Raw genomic sequence first — 25874 nt, 5'->3', positions numbered from 1 at the left:
GACCAAAACTTGATAACTACCCAGAGCTTTTCTTTCAGGTGTTTCAAAGTAAAGAATTCAACAAGGCAGGCAGGTTTACAGATCCAATTTACAGATCACAAGGCACAAGCATTAAATGAGTTGGCACGGTGACAGAGCCAGCACCGCATCTACAGAACATCTACATCTCATTTGTTAATCTATACCTGAACAACAAAGAACCACCACCAAAGCACTCAGGGAAAGAGGCCCAGAGATATGAAGCATCCCAACTACAGCAATTAGTCTTGGCCAGGAATGGAATGGGGAGACCGGATGCCAGATCTCCTTCCTATCACAGTCAAGTGCAGGCAGCTGCCAAGTTCATCCGCAAAATGCCACCTCCACCTGGAAGGTCTCTAAGCCATGATTCTACAACAGAATTCTGGATGAGACAAGTATTCAGTGAAAGTTACACTTCCTCACTAACTCTCCTTGCTCTAATCCTAATCCTACTAGTTTAGTCTTCTAATTTCTTCTCTTTGTACTCTTCCTTCCCTTGTGCTCTTTGGTTGGCAAATGTCATTCTCGGAAGAAGCTGGGAAATGCTAAGAGGCTGAAGTACTCAAAGGTCAGTTAGGCTTGGCTAAGGGCCCTAACCAAGCTGTCTGGAGTTTGGGAGTAGGGAGGAGAGAGGAGCAGAGGACTCCCAGGACTGTGGCCATAGAGGAACGTGCTCCTGGGGCACAAGTGCAACAGCTGCAGCTGCAAGAAACAGAAAGCAAGAAGGTTCTCAAGCAAATCCAGTTGCCTCTGAGTCTGCCCTGAAGCTGCCTCAAGGCAACAAGTCTGCTGGTCCTTGCTAAAGCATCGGTACAGGGTACCCCATACCAAACTAGGTCCCGCATTCTTGTCTTTCAGCATTCAAAGTATTTATCTGAATCTTCCTTCACGTAACACTAAAGGCAGGTTATTCTCCATCAAGGGGGATGACAGGCAGTGTGGGAGTGGGGGTATCTGAGTGGACATGGGGCCATATTAGGTTCTCAGGGGAAAGAGTATATGGTTTGAAAATCTTCTAAATAATAATTTTCATTACTCAATAAAAAAAAAAGCCTATTGCTTTCATAATACAAAGTAAGCACAAGTTAAAAGGGCTATTCTTCAGAGTCCCACAAATACAAAATCTGCTTTGGCTAGAATAAAAAAATGCTTTGGGTCTTCTTTCGAAATTATTTCAGTATATTCCTTTATTTATTTATACATACATACATACACACAAATGAGGTCTCACCATATTGCCCAAGCTGGTCTCCAACTCCTGGGCTCAAGTGATCCTCCCACCTCAGCCTCCAAAGTGTTGGGATTACAGGTGTGAGCCACCATGCCTGGCCAGCACATTCCCTTTTTTAAATCAGAAAGAAAAAGCCTCGAGTCGAGTGCTCATGCTTATAATCCCACCACTTTGGGAGGCTGAGGCAGGCAGATCACCTGAGGTCAGGAGATGGAGAACAGCCTGGCCAACATGGTGAAACCCTGTCTCTGCTAAAAATATAAAAATTAGCTGGGCATGGTAATGCACGCCTGTATCCCAGCTACTTGGGAGGTTGAGGTAGAATCGCTTGAACCTAGGAGGCAGAAGTTGCAGTGAGCTGAGATCACACCACTGCACTCCATCCTGGGTGACAGAGCAAGAGTTCATCTGAGGGAGGGAGGGAGGAAGGAATGACCTTAATTAAGTGCAAATCTGCCTTAAGTACCTCTCCTCAATACCAGCTAATTTTTTAGAAAGAAGCGTGTATCCCAGGTAAAGGATTACAACCAGTAGAAGGGTGACCGTGTCATGTGGGAGAACCTGACGGACTGTTAGGGTTCGGTCAAAACCTGAAAGCAGGAACGTGGAATTCTCTCTAGTCCATGTTATAGACCAGATTGTAAACTCTAGTATCCATTCACATTTCAGCTTAAGAGAACTGTCTAGGTGTCTTCCTGACCTGGTGAGGAGTGAGTTCAGCACCAGTGTTCACATCTACCAGCTGGAAGAACAAGGCGAAGTTCTGGTGGCTGTCTGCGATGAATGTGCCCTTGGCTTTGGCTGGGTATGTCACCCTGAAAGAGGCATACAGAGTCAGTCTTCAGAAAGGATCAGTATATCTCTGAGAACAGGCAGAAAATATACACTTCACTTCATTGCCTCATCCACCCTCTCCCATATTAACACTTCTGTTGTGGACAGACAGATGTGGAGAACTGTCTGCAGCCTGGGGGCAAATTGGACTGATAAAGCCTGGACTGAGAAAAGTGCAGAATAAACTTCCAGCAGGATCTGGGGAAATGCTGTGTACAGATGCTTGTACCTCTGGGCTTTCACTTCAAGGACCTAAGGCTCTCAACTCCAACAAAGTCAGGCACCAGAGGAGCTCACGTGTGGCCTCTGCAGGCACACAGGAGAGCCGGACTGGCAGAACCGCAAGGAGAAATAATTACAGGATTGATGCCAGCAGCACACGTGAGCAAGATCGAGACAAGGCAGGTAGGAGACACAAAGGAAAGAAGGGTACTTTCAGCTTTGTCTTTTTTTAATGCTATATTTTTTTCCTGGACACTGTTTCAATTTAGTTTTCTGCCCTGAAACTGGGTTTTAAAAAGTCATTTTCCCAAAAGGCAGACTTGATGAGGAAAACTTCTGTTCACAGCTATCTCCTGGGATTTAGGGTAAGATGGCCAGGGGATAAACCAGCCAAATGGTTACAGAGCTCAGACCTGGCTTTATTTTATACTCACATTTTATATTTACTCGTAAGTAAGACCAACTCTTCATCTAGGCAGAGAATTAAACAGCAAAGCACTCGCACAGACATTACTTCAGTGGATTCTCAAACAGTGCTCTTATGTCCAATATCACTACAAAAATAGCCAAGCCAGAGACACAAAGGCCAACTCTATGTGATTTAAAAGGAGCAGCTGCTTGGCTTCCAGCCTCTGGCTAACATCCCATCTTCAAAGAGCCTTGAGGGTTCACCCTACTGTCTTCTGGCCTCTGTAGCTACCCTAGTTGAGTAAAGTTGGGGTCTGGACTATACCCCAGAGATCTAGATCCCCGCTGCACCAATAAGGATCTGGGGGAGGGCTGACGAGCAGGCTTCTTACAGCATTCTGGCCCAACTCTGATCAATTGTTAGTGTCTACTTAGAAGATTATGTTTAAAAAAAAGATTCTGAGGCTGTGTCTGAGTTCAGTGGGAGCAAATGCTCTATGACTTCTTAGTACTGCCTCCATGGACTTGGGAGGGGGAAATGGCAGCCCTAGTGCTGGGTATCTGCCATCTCAATTTTAAGCACCTATGAGGCTTCCAACTAATTTCAGACCCATCATAGGCCAGACAGACTTGCCATTAGGTCACTAAAAGCAAATTCAGGACTGTGATGATAAGGAGATCGCACCAGAATGTAAATTAGTACCTTGCTTCCTTCATTGAGAAGGTCTTATTATTTTAAAAATTATCATCTGAACTAAATAATATGCTTAGTGACATAGCTGACTGACTCAGACTAACATCCTGCAGTAAGCGCTTTACCTCGTTGAGGACTGGTAATAAACAGTTTGTGCATGGACTAAACACTGGTATATACAATCTCCAAATCCACTTAGATAATTCACAGAATCCCTGGTGCAGGACCAGTGGAACTACAGACTCTTTAATTTAGGGTGCAAGCTGGATGGCTGCTGATACAGAACTGATGCCTGAAGGGCTCAGTGCCTAGGCATACTCCTCTCAGCTATTGAGCCTCAGCTCCCTGAGGGATCAGGTGGCATCCCACCTACCGAGTAGTTTTGGGTGCAATGCTCTGATCCTTATCCACGGTGGAAAGATCAACATTTGTGATGCCAACTTCAGTGGAGATCTTGACTCTGAGCTAGAGGAAAATAGAGAAGACAGTTGCCAGGTCAATTGGTGGGTGTTCAGGAATTCACATGCAGATATAAAGTTTTCTATTCTTTAAGGTGAGTAAAGGCATGAAAAAAATCCTAGAACAAGAGTCTTCAAGGATGACAGTAACACTGACCCAGCCCAGTGCCTCCCATTCCGAGGCCTAAAATGTCTTTTTCTGGCTTTGCATGGATGGTATATATCAAAAAAAAAAAAAGAAGAAGAAGAAAAAGGAAAGGAAAAAAAGTAAATCTTTCATGTGTCCTTTAAAATAAATAAGGGGAAAAATCCTTAAGCAGTACCTTTCATTCGAATCAGTAAGAATTCGGTTCTAATGATAGCTAGGATTTATTGAGTGCTTACCACGTGAAAGGCACTGGCTTTGTAAAGACTATCTCGCTTAATCCTCACAATTCTGTAAGGTACTGCTTTTCAGGTAAGGAATTAGAAGATGAGAGAGATGAAGCTGCTTTGCTCAAAATCAGACCGTGAGGAAGTGATCAGGCCAGTGTCAAGCTCAGGCACTCTGACTCAGAATCCATGCACTTCAGCTCCTTGTTAGACAGTCCTGGTAGTTATCTGTACTGTTCCCCAAGTACTTCTCATTCTCCTTCTGAGCATGTGGTAGAATTCTACTTCCCTGCCCCCATGGAGTCAAGTGTGGCCACATGATTTGCTTTGGCCAATGAAATGTGGGCAGAAGTGAAAGCTTTAAGAATCAATGTGTGATTCTCTCTTTTCCTCTGACATGGACACAATGAACAGATGCTTGCTCCTTCAGCCAGGATCCTGGAGCAAAGATATCATGAAGCAGAGCCTCCAGTTGACCACCTAAAGAATCTAGCATGGGCAAAAAATAAACCCTCATTGTTTTAAGCCACTGAAATTGGGAGTTTGTTATAAGCACAAACCAATCCATGTTGACTCTTAAAGTGTCTGAATTCTGTATGTCCCTTATAAACATCTTCACAAAGACAGGCTAATGCCAATAAATGAGAAATTTTAAAATTAGATTAAAATCAATGTAAATATCCAAAAGAGACAGAAAACATGTTAAATTTCTGAATTAAACCCCAAGTTTGAATGTGCACATTATGCAAACCCAAGGCGCTTTTATGTGCAAACAGATCTGTAAGCCTTCCAAATATTTGATAGGTTTGAATGTAACACTTAAGGAAATCTTTGCCAAATCCACTGGTTTACAGTCTAAGTCAGGATCAAGGAATAGAGATAAAGGGCTGGGCAAATAATTGAAGGATAGCTTTGGCGGTTTTCTGAAATACCATATCGAGGTGTGACAACCTCGAATCAAGGGCAAAGAAGAAAAATTAAAAAGAGATAAAGATACCTATCAAGTAATTCCTTCTAACAGCCTTCTTTCCTGCCTCTATAATAACTATTTTATGACAACAGCCTCAATTATCATGTTGAATAGGGGTGTTCTGTTTTGCTTTAAAAAAAAAAAAAACTGTAAAGGTTTATTACCAGAAGCTGTAAGGATATTACCATCTACTTTTGAATTCACAGCCACCTATGAATTCATAGCTGAACTATATTTAGGATCATTGCCTGTCATTGAATCTAGGCAACTGGGTGAAATTATGGCAGTGGAGGAGGAGGGACAATGGCCCATCAGGTTGCATAGACACCCCCAAGAAGGGAGCTAGGAGCCTCTACTTTGGCTCTTTGGGCTCTCTGCTGAGTTAACAGCGTTACAACTCACACAAGGCTCAGAACCAGAGCAAGCTTTCTTGCATAAAGCACAACCTGACAAGTACTGACATCATTTCCATTGGAAAACAAACTGGAATGGAAGGCTCAGGCAAAGAAGTAGCCAGAGAGCTTTGATTTGACACCTGCTGAGAGCACTTTCCCCATTCAGGGAATATACAGAGATGGCAAGAAATCCTTCCTGTCCCACACACAAACCATAATTATAATAAACCACGTTGCTGCTTTAATGGATGTACAAAGTGTTATGAAAGCACAGAAGGAACTGTGACCCAAGTCTGCCCATGGGTGGCCCTGACTGGTGAGTAGGAAACATTCCATAGCAAGAAGACTAAGGAGGAGGCTTGATGGGCTTAGCAGCCCTCCAATTTTGGGAGAGGTAGAAGGATCAGCAATAATACTCCATGCTATAAAAATGATCTGTCTTCACAGTTAACTACTCTGCAATCTTCATCAACATTAACTAGATAATTCCCTCATTATTTCTCTAACTCATTCTCTTAAGAACTCATTCATTTGATTTGTAAATGTGATCTTGAAATCATCATCCTACTGAAATGTCCATAAACAGGAAACTAGCTAAATAAAGAATGATACATGCATATTATTAATTACTATGGAATAATTAAAAAGAACAGACTAGGCCGGGCGTGGTGGCTCACGCCTGTAATCCCAACACTTTGGGAGGCCGAGGCAGGAGGATCATTTGAGGTCAGGAGTTTGAGACCAGCATGACCAACATGGCAAAACCGTGTCTCTACTAAAAATACAAAAAAATTAGCCAGACGTGGTGATGCACGCCTGTAGTCCCAGCTACTCAGGAGGCTGAGACAGGAAAATGGCTTGAACCCGGGAGACAGAGGTTGCAGTGAGCCAAGATCATGCCACTGCACTCCAGCCTGGGCGAGAGGGCAAGGCTCCCCCTTAAAAAAAAAAAAGAAAAAAAAGAATTGTGTAAAGTCTTCAGTGTCTCCTAATGATAGTGATAAGGAAGCTATCAGCTTTTAGGTTTTCACTTAGAATCCTGGCTGTAAACTCTCAGCACTAACTGGCCACCAAGGCCTGCTAATCAGGATCCAGCTTCGTGTGTGTTCTAAAGACATCCTGAGCATCCCCAGACAATGCAGATACATGGAGTGAGCAAAGGGCAAACTGCAGTGAACTTGCATCATTCTTGGTTTGCTCTCAGCCCTAATTTTAAAAGGTTTCCTAAGTTACAGCTTTCACTGTTGCACATAAACACCCGTAGGGCTGTTCTTAAATAGGGAACAGTTTAAAACAAATCCTTCTGCTCCTAAAATCTCACTATAAATAGGTCTCTGGAAACACTCAAAAGAAAAGCATTTTTATGCTACTCTTTTAAAGCAAATTTAGAAATAAAAATCGTAACTTTTTCCAAAGCCCTCTTTTAAAGAGTTCATTGTAGGATCGCTGTTGATTAGCTGCTTCTTCCTTCCAACTAACACCGCAGGATTCGTTTTTATAATAGGAAAGGGACTTATTTCTCCACTTTAAATGCAGCTAAGCCTGCTTTACACTGGATCATGCTATTCCTTTCTTTGCCTGCACCACATGCCATATACATCTCAAAAAATGTTTTAACGCCAGGAAATGCAGTCTTTCTGCTGGGAGTAATAACACCCCTGTTTAGCTTATTACTGTCAAAAATGATGGTGTATTAGGGGCAATTAATGCTAATGAAAGCTTCCAAAACCGATGCTTCCCCTGAGAGCCAGTCCAATGTCAATGACGGCTATTACAGGACTTCCACACCAAACCACCGTTAATGCACTCTGACCAATGTCAAGCATCTCTTGGGAGGACAAACAGGACCCAATGACCTGCTCTGAGGCTCTAAGTGTGACTATTACTGAAATTACAAAGAAAAGTTGCATATACAGCAAAGGTCAAAGCCCGACACTCTCTCTCTCTCTCTCACACTCTCTCACACACACACACACACACACGCACACCTCTAATGTAATAAGGAGGAAGAGAGAAGATTTTGTAATGCTTACTCCATCACTAGGGAGGAAAAGGACAGCAAATGGCCTCAATGGGTGCTTATTATCATTGCATGAACAAGAGCTATTAGCCATTTCTGCTATTTTGTACTTAGATAATTTTTCCAACAATCACAGAAACACTTGGACAAACACCAGATTTGATGTTACAAAATGCCAAGCTGTTACAGTAATCAAGACAGCGTGGCACTGGCATAAGGACAATACAGATTAATGAAATAGAATTATGAGTCCAGAAATCAACCCTTACATTTACGGTCAAGTGATTCCTACAAGGATGTATGTGCCAAGGCAATTCGTTAGGGAAAGAACAGCCTTTTCAACAAATGGTTCTAAGACAACTGCAAAAGAAGACTGGACCCCTTACATCACACCATACACAAAAATTAACTCACAATGAATCAGAAACCTAAGGGTAAGAGCCAAAAGTATAAAATTCTTTTAAGAAAATATAGTAGTAAATCTTCTTAACTTTGGATTAGATAATGGTATCTTAGACATGACACCTAAAGCACAAACAACAACAAAACATTTTAAAACTGGACTTCATCAAGATTAAGATTTTTTATGCCTCAAAAAATAACATCATGAAAGTGAAAATACAACCTTCAGACTGTGAGAAAATATTTGCAAATCACGTATTTAATAAGGAACCTCTAACCAGAGAAACCCTTACAACTCAATAATATAAAAAGATAAATAAAAGGAAATAAGAGATATATAGATTGTAGAAGGAAGAAAAAAAAGACCAAAAACATTTTTTTCAATGGACAACGGATTTGAATAGACATTCTTCTAAAGAAGATATACAAGGGACCAATAAGCACATAAAGAGATACTCAACATTATTACCCATCGGAGAAATGGAAATCAAAACCATAATGAGACACCACTTTATACCCACTACGAAGGCAAAAATCAAAAAGTCAGATAATAACAAGTGTTGGGGAGGATGTAGTAAAATTGGAACCCTCATACATTGCTGGTAGAAATGTAAAATGGTGCATCTGCTTTGAAACCTTGTGAGTTTCTTGAAAAGTGAAACACCGAGTTACCATGACACAGGAATTCTATTCCTAAGCATACACCTGAAAGAACCAAAAACAAGTGTTCAAACAAAAAGTTACATACAAATGTTCACAGCAGCATTACTCATAAGAGCCAAAAAAGAGAAATACCTCAAATGTCATTAACTGATAAGTAGGTAAACAAAATGTGATATATCCATACAATGGAATATTATTTTGCCATAAAAAGAAATAAAGTACTAACACATGCTACAACATGGATGAACCTTAAAAGTATTATGTTAAGTGAAAAAACAAAAAAGCCAGACACAAAAGGTAACACATTGTATGATTTCATTTACACAAAATGTCCCAAATAGGCAACCACAGAGACAGAAAGCAGAAAGGAGGAAGAGAGAATGAGGAGTGACCGCTAAAAGATATAGCGTTGCTCTCCAGGGTGATAAAAAATATTCTGGAATGGTATTGCGGCAAGGGTTGTACAAGTATGTGAAAATACTAAAAACACTGGATTGCATAGTTTTTTTTTTGTTTTTTGTTTTTTTTTTAGCAGAGACGGGGTTTCACCATGCTAACCAGGCTGGTCTCAAACTCCTCATCTCAGGCGATCCACCTACCTCGGCCTCCCAAAGTGCTGGGATTATAGGTGTGAGCCACTGTGCCCAGCCTTTTCATTTTTTTGAGACAAGGTCTCACTCTGTTGCCCAGGCTAGAGTGCAGTAGTGTGATCATAGTTCACTGCAGCCTCAAACTCCCAGGCTCAAGGGATCCGCTTGCCTCAGCCTCTCAAGTAGCTGGGACAGGTACATGCCACCATACCTGGCTAATTTATTTTTAAATTTTTGGTAGAGATGGGATCTCCCTGTGTTGCCCAAGCTTGTCTCCAACTCCTGGGCTCAAGCGATCCTCCCACCTCAGCCTCCCAAAGTGCTGGGATTACAAGCGTGGTGGCTCATGCCCAGCCTGAATTACATACTTTTAATTGGTAAATTTTATGGTATGAGAATTATACCTCAATAAAGCTGTTATTAAATCAATAAATAAAAGCTAAGTCTTGGCCGGGCCTAGTGGTTCACATCTGTAATCCCAGCACTTTGGGAGGCTAAGGCGAGGCAGATCACCTGAGGGTCAGGAGTTTGAGACCAGCCTGGCCAACATGGCAAAACCCCGTCTCTACTAAAAATACAAAAAAATTAGCCGGGCATGGTGGTGTGTAACTGTAATCCCAGCTACTCGGAAGGCTGAGACAGGAGAATCACTTGAACCCGGGAGGCGGAGGCGGAGGTTGCAGTGAGCCAAGATCGTGCCACTGCACTCCAGCCTGGGCGACAGCGAGATTCCGTCTCAAAAAAAGAAAAAAGAAAAAAAAAAAGCTAAGTCTGGAAGATGAATTGCCAGAGTTCTGAAGGGCCTGCAATGTGGAAAAACATCTTTAGACCACTCCATCCTTTTCTTCCTCTAAGTGATGTTAAATGGAAACCAAGCACCGAAAAAATAAGATTTAGGCCGGGCATGGTGGCTCACGCCTGTAATCCCAGCATTTTGGGAGGCCGAGGCAGGCGGATCACAAGGTCAAGAGATCAAGACCATCCTGGCCAACATAATGAAACCCCGTCTCTACTAAACATACAAAAATTAGCCAGGCATGGTGGCACGTGCCTGTAGCCCCAGCTACTCGGGAGGCTAAGGCAGGAAAATCGCTTGAACCCGGGAGGCGGAGGTTCCAGTGAGCCGGGATTGCACCACTGCATTCCAGCCTGGTGACAGAGCGAGACTCTGTCTCAAAAAAAAAAATATATATATATATATAATAATAATAATAATAATAATAATATTTAGTTTTCACCCATAGGACTTCACAGCCCAGTGAAAAAGCAATGCAGGTGGTGGTTCACGCCTATAATCCCACTACTTTGGGAGGCAAAGGTAGGCAGATTGCTTGAGCCCAGGAGTTCGAGAGCAGCCTGGGCAACATGGCAAAACCCAGTCTCTAGAAAAAAATACAAAAATTAGCTGGGCATGGTGGTACATGCCTATAGTCCCAGCTACCTGGGAGGTTGAGGTGGGAGGATCACCTGAGCCTGGAAGGTCAAGGCTGTAGTGAGCCATGATCACGCCACTGCACTCCAGCCTGGGTGGTAGAATGAGACCTTGTCTCAAAAAAAAAAAAAAAAAGAAAGAAAAAGAAAAAGCAATGCATATAAACAAACAATGGTAATATAATGCAATAAGTACAATTATAGACAGGGTGTAAAATACTACAGCAACAAAAATGAACTTCAGATAGACCAAAGCCTTAAATATAAGGGGGGAAAACAACTTTAAAAATGTTCAAAAGACACTGGAGGGCCAGGTGCAGTGGCTCACGCCTGTAATCCCAACACTTCGGTGGGCCAAGGCAGGCGGATCATTTGAGGCCAAGAGTTGGAGACCAGCCTGGCTAATACGGTAAAACCCTGTATCTACTAAAAATGCAAAAATTAGCCAGGTATGGTGGCACGCACCTGTAGTCCCAGCTACTCGGGAGGCTGAGGAAGGAGAATTGCTTGAACCCTGGAGGCAGAGGTTGCAGTGAGCCAAGATGGCACCACTATACTCCAGCCTGAGTGACAGAGCGAGATTCTGTCTCAAAAACAAATAAAAATAAAAAAAGAAAACATTGGAGAATATCTTTTTGACTTTGGGGTAGCACAGGATTGTTTTAAAGAAGATACAAAAAATACAGTCTAGCAAAAAAACTTATATTTATTTATTTTTTTTTTTGAGACAGAGTCTCGCTGCATTGCCCAGGCTGGAGTGCAGAGGTGCAATCTCGGCTCACTGCAACCTCCACCTCCCAGGTTCAAGTGATTCTCCTGCTTCAGCCTCCCAAGTAGCTGGGATTACAGGCGTGTGCCACCACGCCTGGCTAATTTTTGTATTTTTAGTAGAGACAGGATTTTGCCATATTGGCCAGGCTGCTCTTGAACTCCTGGCCTCAAGTGATCCGCCTGCCTCGGCCTCCCAAAGTGCTGGGATTACAGGTGTGAGCCACCTCACCTGGCCCTAGGAAAAGACATTTAAATTAGGCTTCATTAAAATTAAATTTTGTGCTTCAAGAGACGCCATAAAGCAATCCTAGGGGAAGATATCTGATGCTCACAACTAAACATATATCACTCCTAAAAATCAGTAATAAGACTAACAAACCAAAAGAAAACCAGGCAAAGATATAAAACAATTCACTAGAAAGGAAACCTAATTGGCTAATAAATACAAAAAAAGATGTTTAACTTTACCAGTAACCAAGACATTAAAACAAGATACCTTTTCATATGCATCAGATTACTAAAACCTAAAAATACCAAATATTGGTACAAATATGGAGAATAGAGCAATTTGGTGACTGTAACAGCAAAAGACTCATGGAAAAGACAATCAGAGGTGGAATCAATAGGACTTGGTAACTGACTAGAAGGTAGAAGTGAAAAGAAAGGAAGGGGTTAAGAACTGTGAGGTATAAGCCTGGCATTTAAGATGGACTGGAAGTACAGGGAAGAAGAGGTTTCAAGAAGAAAAAAAAAGAAAAAAAGAACTTTCCTTTTAATATGTTCAGTTGCAAATAAGTCCTCTTAACGTAGGAAACTAACATTAAAAGAATGTGGATTTGAAAGGATCAAGGCACACGCTACAATAGCTTCTATCCATAGTGAACGGACTAAGATCGGATGTCTCATGCTAAAAAGGTCAACACATGAGGTGGAGAGATTCGAGTGCCAGAAAACATCTTCCTTTCTGCCAAATTTTAAATGCAAGTGTTGAATCTACCTATGGGAAGTAATGCCCCATTTTTGAAAAGGTCAAACTTTCTAGCTGTTAATTCTGTCATTAAAAGAAAGCAAGTGTCACAGGAGCCAATTTGAGGAGCTCTCCAAAGGCCAAACCTAGGATAAAATGAGCAACAAGATAAATGAGTCATGGATCACAATGTATATAGTAAAATAAATGTCCATGATGCAATTATTGTAAACATATGAATTATAGAAAATAGATTACATTATAAACATGTTATGATAAAGAATTATGATAGTTATAAATAATTAAATAAATGGGATAAAAGACAGTTATTTTCTTACAGTAGAATTCCAATTTTAAAAATGTAGAAGGAATGAAAGAGAAAATCACCCTTTGGCAAACACCACAGTAATAACTATTACAGACAAGATCATTAGGATACTTACAAAGTCTCAAAGTATCACCCCACAAGACACTTAAATATAAGCAGAAAAACAGCAACTTTAGGGCAGAGAAACCTAGCATACAATCACCTTACTCAAGTGATCAAGGTAACATGACCTGTAATGAGACATATCAACATCATATACTTCTTGTTCTGAGTAGGGCAGAGCATTACTTTTGGGACAGAACTGCGGAAAATGCATGACCTGAATCTGATCATGAAGAAACATCAGACAAACACAAACTGAGAGACATTCTACAAATTGAGAGCCCGTCCTCTTCAAGTGTCAAGGTCGTGAAAGACAAAGAAACCATCTTAAATTGGAAGTAAGAAAGTAGGAAAATGTGTCACTCATCTTAAATAAACTTCTATCTAAAAAGATTACAATGAAAGCCACCGTGCCAGACGGGGTAAATTTCAATTAGCTGGGAAAAATACTAATGTGAACTACCTCATTCCCACAAAGCATCAGGTAAATAAGGCTTTCTATCCTTAAAGCTACTTCGATCTTCAACCCAGCTAGAGTTAGCTAAACATCAACACAGTTCATTATGAAAGATTACTGATTTTCTTTTATCCTTGACCCAAATAGCTTCATTATAGTGTTACGTATGTGTCACTTGGTGCTTTTTGTCACCTATTTGGCATCAAGCACTTTTCTAAACCCACCAAAGCCTATCACACAAAACACTTTAAGAGTTTAAGCCTCAGTGGAATTATGGGTGATTTTTATTTTTTCTACTAATTAAATTTCATGTAAGACAGTAATGCTAAATTATAATGGAAAATGAAAAACTTACAAATAAAAGAAAATTCACTATGACCAAGTTCTTGATTTACTGCCTTAGCTACTAAGTCTGTCAAACAACAAAGACTGAATGCAGCCCTCGCTCCACATAAACGCTTTAGCTTGGTTGTAGAGCAAAGTCAGTGCACCAGACGATTAATACTGTGTCCATTTGGCCATATCCTTGGATATACTAACATGGCAATGGGAAGGAAAGAAAAACACCTACCTCCACGGTATTTGCAATATACCGGTTGTCACCTTCAACTTTGACAAGGAAGTCATAATAACCACTGGAAAATTTGACGTTCATGAAATTTAGTTCAAAAACATCCCTGTTAAGAATGACAACGGGCTTAGCAAGAACTCAGGTAGGAAAGTCATGGATATAACAAACAGGAGCTACAAAATGTCTCCTGGAGACTGTACAAGGCTAGCCAACTCCTTACCTTTTTGACTTCCCACCCCACTTGGGCAATCTCGTGCTTTTTATTTTTTTTTTATTTTGAGACAGGTTCTCACTGTCACCCAGGCTGGAGTACAGTGGCGCGATCACAGCTCACCACAGTCTCAAACTCGTAGGCTCAACTGATCCTCCCACCTCAGCCTCCCTGGTAGTTGGGACAGCAGGCATGCACCATCATGTCCAGATAATTTTGCAGTTTTTTGTAGAGACAGGGTCCTGAGATCAAGTGATCCACCCGCCTCAGCCTCCCAAAGTGCAGTCTGGGGCGTGAGTCACCATGCCCGACCCTCATGCTTAATCACAGATTGACATGTGGAGAAAAGTATCTAAAATGAACACCCCTAGGTTTCCAGCGTTTTCTTTTCCTCTGTTACTCCCACCACTCCTAAAATTCAAACTCCTGGTAGCCCACAGTGTAATGTAAAACTGAGAAGTTTACAATATGATCCCAGTTATGTTTCACAATGACAACAACATAAATGTAGACGAAAATACTCCAAAATGTACAAAGAGGTTGGTGTACGATAGTATAATTGTGGCTAATTTTTTGGTATGATTTCTACCTTTCCGTGTTTTGTGAATTTCTCAAAAAGGACATATCTTACTTTTATTAAAAAATATTTATTTTTATTTTAAAGGGAAAAAAAGGTAGAGAATTCCTAACTCTAACTAGATAGTAAAATCTCAATGTCTTTTACCACTCCACTGACACTCCTAAAAATGATTTTGCTTTTTAATTTCACGTATTGCCTATGTATCCTTATGATTAAGAAATGCATTTTCTCTCTAAAATTGAAAACTCCTGATCTCAATAACTTACTACCTAATTTAACACTTCAAAAAGTTCCATTTAAGGCCAGTGGCTCACACCTGTAATCCTGGCACTTTTGGAGGCCGAGGCAGGCGGGTCACTTTAGGTCAGGAGTTTGAAACCAGCCTGGCCAACATGGTGAAACCCCATCCCTACTAAAAATACAAAAAAAATTAGCTGGGCGTGGTGGCGGGTGCCTGTAATCCCAGCTACTTAGGAGGCTGACGCAGAATTCCTTGTACCCGGGAAGCAGAAGTTGCAGTGAACCAAGATCACGCCACTGCACTCCAGCCCAGGCAACAGAGCGAAACTGTCAAAAAAAAAAAAAAGTTCTATACAATTAGCTGGGAAAAACACTAATTCATATAAAAATTGACCCTTAATTTTTTTCTTTTAGAAACAGGTCTTACTATGTTGCCCAGACTGGTCTTAAGCTCCTCGGTTCAAATGATCTTCCTGCCTCAACCTCCAAGTAGCTGGACTACAGGTACCTGCTATTGTGCCCAGCTTGACCCTTAATTTTTTGTTTTTGTTTTTGTTTTTGAGACAGAGTCTCCCTCTGTCACCCAGGCTGGAGTGATATGGTGTGATCACGGCTCACTACAGCCTAGACCTCCCAGCCTCAAGCGATCCTCCACCTCAGCCTCCCAAGTAGCTGGAACTATAGGCAAGCCACCATACCCAGTAAATTGGGCCTTAGTTTTTAAAAAATTACATAGCAATAATATGCAGCCGTTAAAAATCATTGTAAAGGCCGGCATGGCGACTCACGCCTGTAATCCCAGCACTTTGGAGGCTGAGGTGGGAGGATCACCTGACGTCACATGCCTGTAATCCCAGCCACTCGGGAGGTTGAGGCAGTTCGAGACCAGCCTGGCCAACATGGTAAAACCCCATCTCTACCGAAAATACAAAAATTAGCCGGGCATGGTGGCAGGGGCCTGTAATCCCAGCTACTTAGGAGGCTGAGGCAGGAGAATCATTTGAAGCTGGGAGGTGGAGACTGCAATGAGCCGAGATCACGCCACTGCACTGCACTCCAGCCTGGGCAACAAGAGTAAAACTCTGTCTCCAAAAAAAAAAAAAAAAATTGTAAAAGAATATTTAATTCTATAAAAAAAAGTTTGTGGCACATTGTTACATATAAAGCATATCCTGATTTTTTTCTTTTAATAGAGATGGAGCCCCACTCTGTCACCCAGGCTGGAGTGCAATGGCGCGTTCTCAGCTCACTGCCAACCTCCGCCGCCCGGGTTCAAGTGATTCTCTTGCCTCAGCCTCCAGAGTAGCTGGGAATACAGGCGTGCGCCACCACGTCTGGCTAATTTTTTTGTATTTTTAGTAGAGATGGGGTTTCGCCATGTTGGCCAGGCTGTTCTCGAACTCCTGACCTCAAGTGATCCGTCCACCTCGGCCTCCCAAAGTGCTGGGATTACAGGCATGAGCCACCACACCTGGCCCCCATCTCTAATTTAAAAAAAGGCTGGGCACAGTGGCTCACGCCTGTAATCCCAGCACTTTGGGAGGCCGAGGTGGGTGGATCACTTGAGGTCAGGAGTTCAAGACCAGCCTGGCCAACATGGTGAAACCCTGCCTCTACCAAAAATACAAAAATTAGCCAGGCGTAGTGGCACGCATCTGTAAACCCAGCTACTTGGGAAGCTGAGGCAGGAGAATCGCTTGAAGCCGGGAGGTGGAGGTTGCAGTGAACCGAGATCACACCACTGCACTCCAGCCTGGGTGACAGAGGAAGACTCCATCTCAAAAAATAAATAGATAAATAAATAAAAATTACAGATTATAAATAAATAAAAATTGCTATGTTGCCCAGGCTGGTCTCAAACTCCTGGGCTCAAGCAATCCACCTGCCTCAGTCTCCTAAAGTGCTGGGGTTACAGGCGTGAGCCCCATGCCTGGCCCTTAATTGAATTTTTAAAATTTATTTACATACATAGAAAAAAGGCTGTCAAAAAAAAATTATAAAATGTTAGCAAGGCCAGGCACAGTGGCTCATGCCTGTAATCTCAGCACTTTAGGGAAGCCGAGGCAGGTGGATCACCTGAGGTCAGGAGTTCGAAACCAGCCTGGCCAACATGGGGAAACCCTGTCTCTACTAAAAATACAAAAAATTAGCCGGGCGTGGTGGCAGGCACCTGTAATCCCAGCTACTTGGGAGGTTGAGGCAGGAGAATCACTAGAATCCAGGAGGCAGAGGTTGCGGTGAGCTGAGATTGCACCATTGCACTCCAGCCTGGGCAACAAGAACAAAACTCCGCCTCAAAAAAAAAAAAAAGTTAGCATAAGTTATCTCTGAATGGTAGCATTATGGGTGAGTTATATTTTCTTTTTTTGTGCTTTTCTGTATTTTTCCTATAATAAACATTATTATTTATCAGAAAAAAAATCAATAAATATTAAATTTTAAAATAGCTACTTAGGTCACAATGATAAGACAGAGCCAACTAGAAATAGAGAATGAAACAGTAAAACCAAATAATCTTCATTTTAAAAATCATTTTCTTATATTTGACTACAGGCTTTTGATACCAGTAGATCAAATTTACCTAACTGGAACGTATTAATCTGTTACACTGGCTGCAGGCTAACTTTCCAAAACAAAGAGGTCAGCGCCCCGCCAAAATATGATCAGGACTTACCCTACAGGGGTGAAGGATGTCTTCTGGAGGACAGTGGCTCTGGAAGCAACGGATTTAGCATGTTCTAGTTTAACAGTGGCCTGAGTCAGAGGCTGAGACAGAACATTGGTGACTTGCAACTGGAAATAAATAAAAAATTATTTGTTACAACAAAAGGCTACAGGAGCAGAGAATTTTGTTTCTGGGGTGCTTTATCTATAGGTTGTAAGCTCTGCAGGAGAGCAAATCCCCTGCTTCGGGAAATCTTCGCTGACCTTGGGTCTGCTGCCTAATCCTAAAATGGATTATTACAGGTGTGAGTCACCACACCTGGCCAATATATTTCCTTCTTTCTGATTCCTTATTCTATCCACTCTACTATAGAATCTTTAAAAGAATTTATCAGACTGGGTATGATGGCTCATGCCTATAATTGCAGTGCTTTGGGAGGCTAAGTCAGGAGGATCACTTGATGCCAAAGAGTTCAAGAACAGCGTGGGCAACATGGCAAGACCCCATTTCTACCAAAAAAAAAAAAAAAGTTTTTTAAATTAAAAAATTAGCTGGGCATGGTGGCATGTGCTTGTAGTCCCAGATACTCAGGAAGTTGAGGCAGGAGGATTGCTTGAGCCCAAGAGTTAGCATGAGCTATGACTGCGCCACTATACTCCAGCCTGGAAAACAGAGGGAAACCCTGTCTCTGAAAAAGAAAAAAAAAAAATGTCTCAGCTAGACTGGGTGCAGTGGCTCATGCCTGTAATTGCAGTACTTTGGGAGGCCGGGATGGGAGGATCACTTAAGGCCAGGAGTTTGGGACCAGCCTGGGCAATACAGTGAAACCCCGTCTCTACTAAAAAATTAATAAATAAATCAGCAGAAAAATACTTTAGGATGGTATCAGCAATGGGAAAATTAAAGAAATATGGACAAAATAACTATCATTTGTTGAAAGTCAACTATATGCATATACCAGGCTAGGCCCTTTACATATATTCTCCTATCAATTGTACGACACAGATAGAATAATCCTTATTGCACAGGTGAAGAAACAAGCCACAAGAGGTTAAGGGACTGCCAAAGGTCACATGGTCAGTTAAGCAGTTGAGCCAGGACTCAAACCATCTATTTAGCTTCAGAGTCAATTCTTTTTCCACTTTGTTCTCTTAGCCCCTCTTGACTCACAGGAAACTAGGCTACTCAGGTTACTTTCTACCCAAGTCTTTGTTGAGGGTGTATGAGTTGTATGTAGGGAGAAAATGGGCAATTTTGAAGAACAGGGTACTCGCTCAGGAGGATATCTGCAGTGGCCACCAAAGTAGAACTAACGAGACAGACAGCACTGTCCTAAGTGGAAACCCAACACTTAGACATAAATAAAACGCTAATTTCTCATGAAGATCTTAGCTTATCACTGGTTCCCAAACAACAGCAACAAAATGCCTCATTTGAGATAAAAGTTCTAAGCATATTCAAGATCTGTGCATGTGCTCTGTTCAAAGAGTTAACACAAAGGAGAAGTCTATGCCCACTGCTGAGTGAAAGGGAGGACTGTGCTATAAAGAGGCAAAAAGATACCCCATCAGGACCAGGGAAAAAGAGAACTGATCAACCATAAACACCAGAATTAACTGAGAACTAAAACAGCTGTCGTAAAATAACATATTTAGAAAATTTGGATACTGGAGGAAGTCTACGCTGCAGTGGGCCATGATCGCGCCACGGCACTCCAGCCTGCGCGACATAGCGAGACCCCATCTCAAAAAAAAAACAAAACAAAGCCAGAAAAATATGAAAAAGAAAGTTTGGTATTGGGAAGCGCATTTTAGATGCAAGACTTCTCTATACATCTGGAGTTATAGACTCAGAAATGCAATATTCCTGCACTTACTGAAGGCCTGTATTTTTTTTTTTTTTTGAGACAGGGTCTTACTCTGTCACCAGGCTGGAGTGCAGTGGTGCACTCATGGCTCACTGCAGCCTCGACCTCCCAGGTTCAAGCGATTCTCCTGCCTCAGCCTCCTGAGTAGCTGGGACTACAGGTGCGCGCCACCACACCCTGCTAACTTTTGTATTCTTAGTAGAGATTGGGTTTCACCATGTTGGCCAGGATAGTCTCAATCTCTTGACTTCATGATCTGCCTGCCTCAGTCTCCCAAAGTGCTGGGATTACAGGCATGAGCCACAGTACCCGACCAAGCCTGTACTATTTAAAATCCTCTAGGGAGAGGCCAGGCACAGTGGCTAATATCTGTAATCTCAGCACTTTGGGAGGCTAGGAGTTCAAGGCCAGCCTGGCCAACATGGCAAAACCCCATCTCTACTAAAAATACAAAAATTAGCTGGGCACGGTGGTGTGTGCCTATGATCCCAGCTACTTGGGAGACTGAGGCACAAGAATCACTTGAACCCAGGAGGTGGATGCAGCAGTGAACCAAAATCATGCCACTGCTCTCCAGCCTGGGCGACAGAGCAAGACTCTGTCTCAAAAAAAGAAACAAAAATTAAAATTAAAAATCCTCGAGGGGAAAAAAACTTTTTTAATAGATTTGAAGGGTTCTGTGGCTAGTTCACCCAGTGGTCATGTCTTCATTTCAAGGCTCAGGGAAATGAGCCTTGCCCTCCATTTAATGGGTATGTCCTTGTAGGGGCTATAATTGGCTATGACCATAGTCCAGATTTCTGAAAGCCCTCCACTAGGAATGACAATCAGAGGGGCACACTTTGGGCATGGATGTCTTACCCGCAAGATAGCCTGTTCATGAGTGTCAGAAGCAGAGCCCTCAGGCACAACCACAACTGGCACGTGGTAGCGATTATGGGAGAGCACAGCAGCCACAGAGGCCACGCTGAAGGCTTCGGAGAGGGACTCGAAGTTCTTCTTGCTGAAGATTGCGTTCATCAGCTGGATGACCTGATCCTGAAAGAAATGCGAAATGCAGCTGTTTCTCTTCCTCTGCTGGGAAGGCGGGAGGGCCACTGCTGTGGAGGAAAGTCACCCTTATCTGTTTCAGGTGTTCACATGGGAGGTCTTTTGGTCATTGATCCAAATTCGTAGATGGAGAAAACGCAAATATTCTGCATTTAAACTTAGAACTTGGATGTGGTTGTTTTTTTTCCATCTTCCTTTATAAACTGAAATTCATGATTTGTCAGTTATTTAATAAGTGCTTACTATACAGGCCAGGGGCGGTGGCTCACGCCTGTAATCCCAGCACTTTTGGAGACCAAGGCGGGTGGATCCCTTGAGGTCAGGAGTTTGAGACCAGCCTGACCAACACAGTGAAAAACCCCAACTCTACTAAAAATACAAAAATTAGCCAGGCATGGTGGCATGCGCCTGTAATCCCATCTACTCAGGAGGCTGAGGCACGAGAATTGCTTGAACTCAGGAGGTGGGGGTTGTAGTGAGCCAAGATCGCGCCACTGTACTCCAACCTGGGCCACAGAGAAAGACTCTGTCTGAAAAAAAAATCATAATAATGCTTACTACACAAATGCAGGGTACTTCCAGATAACTACTGAGATATGAAACTATATTATGAAATATATATAATAGTAATTATTTGTTAAATGTCTATATATGCCAGGCATCATGATAGGTGCTTTACATGCATTAACTCAAATTTTGACAAAAACTATAAAAGATTGCTATTATCAATGTTTCCCAAAAAATGAAACTGAGGCTAAAGGAGGCTAAATAACTTCTGCAAGTTACCACAACAACATTAGCAAGACCAACATTCAAATGTAGGACTGTTTGTCTCCAAAGTCCTTCTACAAGAAAATCTGTTCTTTCCTGATTCTCATTATCCTCTCAGCTAAGCTACCTTTCCTCCCAACCTACTTGTAAGTAGTACATTGAGGCAAAGTTTTTATTTATAAGACCAAACTTTATAGCTAAAATGTACATTAAAAAGAAACTAAAATAACTCTCCATTAAGAACTAATGGGCTGCTTAGAGGAGAAAACTAAAAGCAATTTTTTAAAAAAGTGGAACCTAAAAGGCATTATTAAAATTCTGGAGGTTATTTGCTTAGGAGGAAACATTTTCCCCTTCAATCAGTTTTGTTTTTTAAAATCTACCACCCAACAAAAGGGCTCTCTTGTTCCTGACAGTGTTATTCACAGTCAACATGAAAGAATTTTCTTTAATTGGACCAATTACAATTTTCCTTCACTACTCTGTTGACACGTTAAAATGGGTGACTGTTCACCAGAATTGTTGTGTCAAAAGCAGTGACAGCGAAATTACTCCAGCCAAGTACCTGGTTAGCAGCAGCTTGGAAATAAAGGAAGAAAATGTTTAAGTTGTATAAGTACAATATCATTAATTCATCTACTTTACTGTGTATAGGACAATCAGCAAACAATCTGTACCCTAAGACCCCACACTCTTGCACTTTCACCCATAACAGAAATTAAAAGGGAGTATATTTCTAGACCTCCTACACTTAGGACAAAGGAAGAGACACAAAAAGAATGCAAACACATGAATAACTTATTTGACCATATGGAGAAAATATGAAATTAATTCCAATTATCCAAGACAGATAACTATTTACTTAAAGAAACTTGGCACAAAACTCGTAATGCATAAAGAAATGAAAATTCTCACTTAAAACCCAAATCTCTCCTCCTAAAATTTAAATAAAAGCAGCTTGTATTTTAAGTACTTTAGATTAAGGGCTGGTAACTTCTCACAAACAAGGGGTACAAAGACGGTCCTACTCAAAAAGGCTTCCCACATGCATTCCAACTAAAGGTTCTTTCAGGTTAACAACCTCCTCTTGAGAAAAAGAATGAACTCTTGGAGGATGTGTGATAGACACACACGCCTCTCAGTGAACTATGTCCATCAGCAAAGATTAGCTAAGATTTAGCCGTTGCTGAGGATAAGGGGGAAGGGAGGAGAAGCAATTGTGAGCCCAGAGAAGGATTTGAATGGGCCACCAGAGTGGAAAGCATTCAGGCAACAAGCAGAAAGGGGTACTGGGAAGAAAGGGAGATGAAACAGGAGTAATACACTTGGCTTCCTTGAAACTATCTCGTGACATGTACATACCCCATTTAAAGCAAGTGTGGTTTACACGTCTACCTCACTAGCAACCCACTTCTTGAAGATAGGCATTACATCTTTCTATTTCTCGTTCTGAATCCCTAACCCAGGACACTGAGTGACAGCATCTCAAGGTACTGTCTGAACATTCCTCTCTGATAAAAGCCATCCTTAGCAGATACAGCTGATGATCCCTTTGGGTTTCATGCCTGAAAATTGTTAGATGGGTACCTCCTTAATGGATGGCTCAGTCCCCACATGATCCATGAGCTTGTAGGTGGCAGCCACAAATAACGCTGTTGTTTCCAGTCCTTCTTCAAACTGGAGATACACGCCCCCGAGTTCATCCAGGCGAGCAACAAGGTCCTGCCATAACAAAACAGAAACACGCTGGATGTCAAGTAACAGCAGAAATGAGATGCGCAAACCACTGTCAACCCCACTGCAGACAGCTTCGTGACATCTCTCACTCTAAATCTGAAGACCATCTCAGTCACTTAATACTTTCTCAAAAATGGTGCTTAGGCAGAGTAAAGTATATCAAACAGACATTTGAGGAGAGCACTATCTTCTGCAGTTCTGGGAGGGCTCCTTCCTTGGCCCCTTGTATGCAGGCCCAAGCCCAGGAATCACGGCACAGAACGCACCAGCTGCTTTGGGTGGAAAGCCGGTGGGCCAGGCTGCTGTGCACCCAGGAAGCATCATGACACAGATGGAGTCCGTGGCCATCCATTTGAATACAACCTACAAAGCACAGCATTTCCCAGAATTTCTTAATGCTCCAAAAGACAAAGAGAGACATACTGCTATCCTAGGCAACATGACTAGGCAACCAACGTGCCTGTGAAGCATCCAGTGAGAACACCATCAGGACTGCTTGTCACCCCTGCCAGGCAGTCCATGAAAGAGGTCCCAGAGGAGCATGATATTCCGGGCAAAGGCAAGGATAGAGCAATAAAAAAAAAACCACAGTCACCACATCCTGAGGACCTATTATGTAATAGGCACAAATATTCCTCAGGACACAATACCTTAATACAAAGAACACAAGTGTGCCATGGATATAAGAAGCAATGTAACTGGTCGTAACAGATCACACATGGCTATCTGCAAGATTCTTCTGCAGAGTGTCAAAGATAGGAGCTGGGAGGTGCATTTGGCAAAAGATTCACACCTCAATCTCCTCCACGATGCTCCTCAGGTCAGCCTGCTGGGACAGGTGGGATGCTGTCTGCAGAGCCTGGACCGTTCTGGAAGGGAAAGAGTAGAACCCCAATGAATGGCAAGTCTTCTTTCATCCACTCACCCCTTCCCGTACTTGGACACTTTCACAAATATCCCACTCTTGTTCTTTAGAAGTACAAGTTGGTCTCAGCCTTTAAGGAGTTTACTTATAATCCAGTTAGGACAGGTGTGACAAAACCTGGAAAAGATCATCACAGCTGAGAAGGCAACCCAGGCAACAGAACTGGCAAGAAGAACCGTGGGCACTGGGCTGGACGCAGTGGCTCACGCCTGTAATCCCAGCATTTTGGGAGTCTGAAGCAGGCAAATTCCTTGACCCCAGGAGTTCAAGACCAGCCTGGGTAACATGGTGAAACCCCATCTCTAATAAAAATACTAAAAATGAGCCAGGTATGGTGGCATGTGCTTGTAGTCCCAACTACTTGGGAGGCTGAGGCCCAGGATGCAGAGGTTGCAGTGAGCCACTGCACTCCAGCCTGAGCAATAGAGTGAGACCCTGTCTCAGAAAAAAAAAAAAAAAAAAGATTGAAGCAAAATTCACATAAAATTAACCATTTTAAAAAGCAAACAATTCAGGGGTGCTTACTACATTCACAATGTTGTGCAACTACCACTTGTCTAGTTCCCAAATATTTCCATCAGTCTAAAATAAAACCCATTGGTTGAGCACGGTGGCTCACACCTGTACTCCCAATACTTTGGGAGGCCGAGGCAGGAGGATCACTTAAGCCTGGGGGTTCGAAACCAGCCTGGGCAATATAGTGAGACCGCATCTTTACAAAAAATTTAAATATTAGCTGGGAATGGTGGCACATGCCTATAGTCCCAGGTACTCAGGAGGCTGAGGGAGGAGGATCACTTGAGCTAGGGAGGTTGAGGCTTCAGTGAGCTGTGACTGCACCACTGCACTCAGCCTAGGTGACAGAGTGAGACCCTGTCTCCAAAAAAAATAGATAAAACCCACTGAGCATTCTCCCCATTGTGTCTCCCCCTTAGCCCCCAGCAACCAGCAATCTATGTTCTATCTCTACGGATTTGCCTATTCTGCTATTTCATAGAAATGGAATCATACAATCTGTGTCCTTTTATGTCTGGGTTCTTTCGCTCAACAGAATGTTTTCAAGGCTCATCCATGTTGTAGCATGTATCTGCACTTCATTCTTTTTTATGGCTTATTCATATATTTTTATCTATAATTCTGGAAGATAAGCTTTTTAAGATGGAACATGATAGACGTACACATGTAAGACTTATTAGATTCTATTATCTTAATGCAGATAATTTGGAAAATATAAATGGTGCTTTTCTGGGTGAAACCGGGAGAGGAGAGGCCCCCTGGTGGTTAAACAGACTGCTGCTTCCACCCCGAATGGTTTCCTAATTCCCAAGAGATGACTGGGCCCTTGTGTAAAACCACCACTTATCAAGTCAATGTGTCAGGGAATGTAGAGCAAGAATCTGTCTGCTTATGTCAAGATCATAACAATTTAGATTTTCTCCATGGGAAACTAATTCCATTACAATGACAAGTTGGAAAACAGCAGAGTCGCAATTTACAGAGAGACAAGCCCCAGAGTATTCAACGACACCTATGGGATGCTTGTTGTTATCATACACTTGAGAAAATGAAACCTGAATTTCCAAATGAGACAAAAATCACACATCTGCCCGTGATAAATGCTGTGCTCAGAAAAGGCAGTTAAGATAGCCTAGAAAGAACTTCTCAATTAAGATATCATTTTTTTCTCTTTGGAATGAGAGAGTGCCATGCTGGTAACAACCTCAGAAGTTTTAGAATGAAATTAATCCACTGAGTTTTAGAAAGTTTTGTCACTGGCTTTAATTACTTATTCCCCAGCCAGCAATTTCTTTTTCTCTGGAGCATAGTACTGTATCCAAACACTAAGAAAGCAGATCTTATCTTGCTAATACATAGCAGATGATTCAGAGAAATTGATTTATGACAGACTGCAATGAGATCT

At 42.1% G+C, this 25874-nt stretch overlaps 1 protein-coding gene across 4 annotated transcripts in view; it reads right to left on the bottom strand.

The window, feature by feature from the left end:
• The window catches only part of RPN2 (ribophorin II), a 62540-nt gene that overhangs the window by 13857 nt on the left and 22809 nt on the right, over window positions 1–25874 (bottom strand). For all 4 annotated transcript variants that reach the window (XM_054467765.2, XM_054467763.2, XM_054467762.2 and 1 more), the window contains exons 5-11: window positions 23822–23897; window positions 22879–23013; window positions 20332–20508; window positions 17613–17731; window positions 13908–14013; window positions 3784–3875; window positions 1953–2067 (exon numbers count right to left, since the gene is read on the bottom strand). In XM_054467765.2, coding sequence (XP_054323740.1) covers window positions 1953–2067; window positions 3784–3875; window positions 13908–14013; window positions 17613–17731; window positions 20332–20508; window positions 22879–23013; window positions 23822–23897 — 820 coding nt within the window. The remainder of the gene's footprint in view (window positions 1–1952; window positions 2068–3783; window positions 3876–13907; window positions 14014–17612; window positions 17732–20331; window positions 20509–22878; window positions 23014–23821; window positions 23898–25874) is intronic.

The sequence above is a fragment of the Pongo pygmaeus genome, chromosome 21, assembly GCF_028885625.2.
Source record: "Pongo pygmaeus isolate AG05252 chromosome 21, NHGRI_mPonPyg2-v2.0_pri, whole genome shotgun sequence".
NCBI classification, from domain to species: Eukaryota; Metazoa; Chordata; class Mammalia; order Primates; family Hominidae; genus Pongo; species Pongo pygmaeus.
The sequence above is the reverse complement of the archived record's forward strand: the minus strand, read 5'-3'. Positions and strand labels throughout refer to the sequence as shown.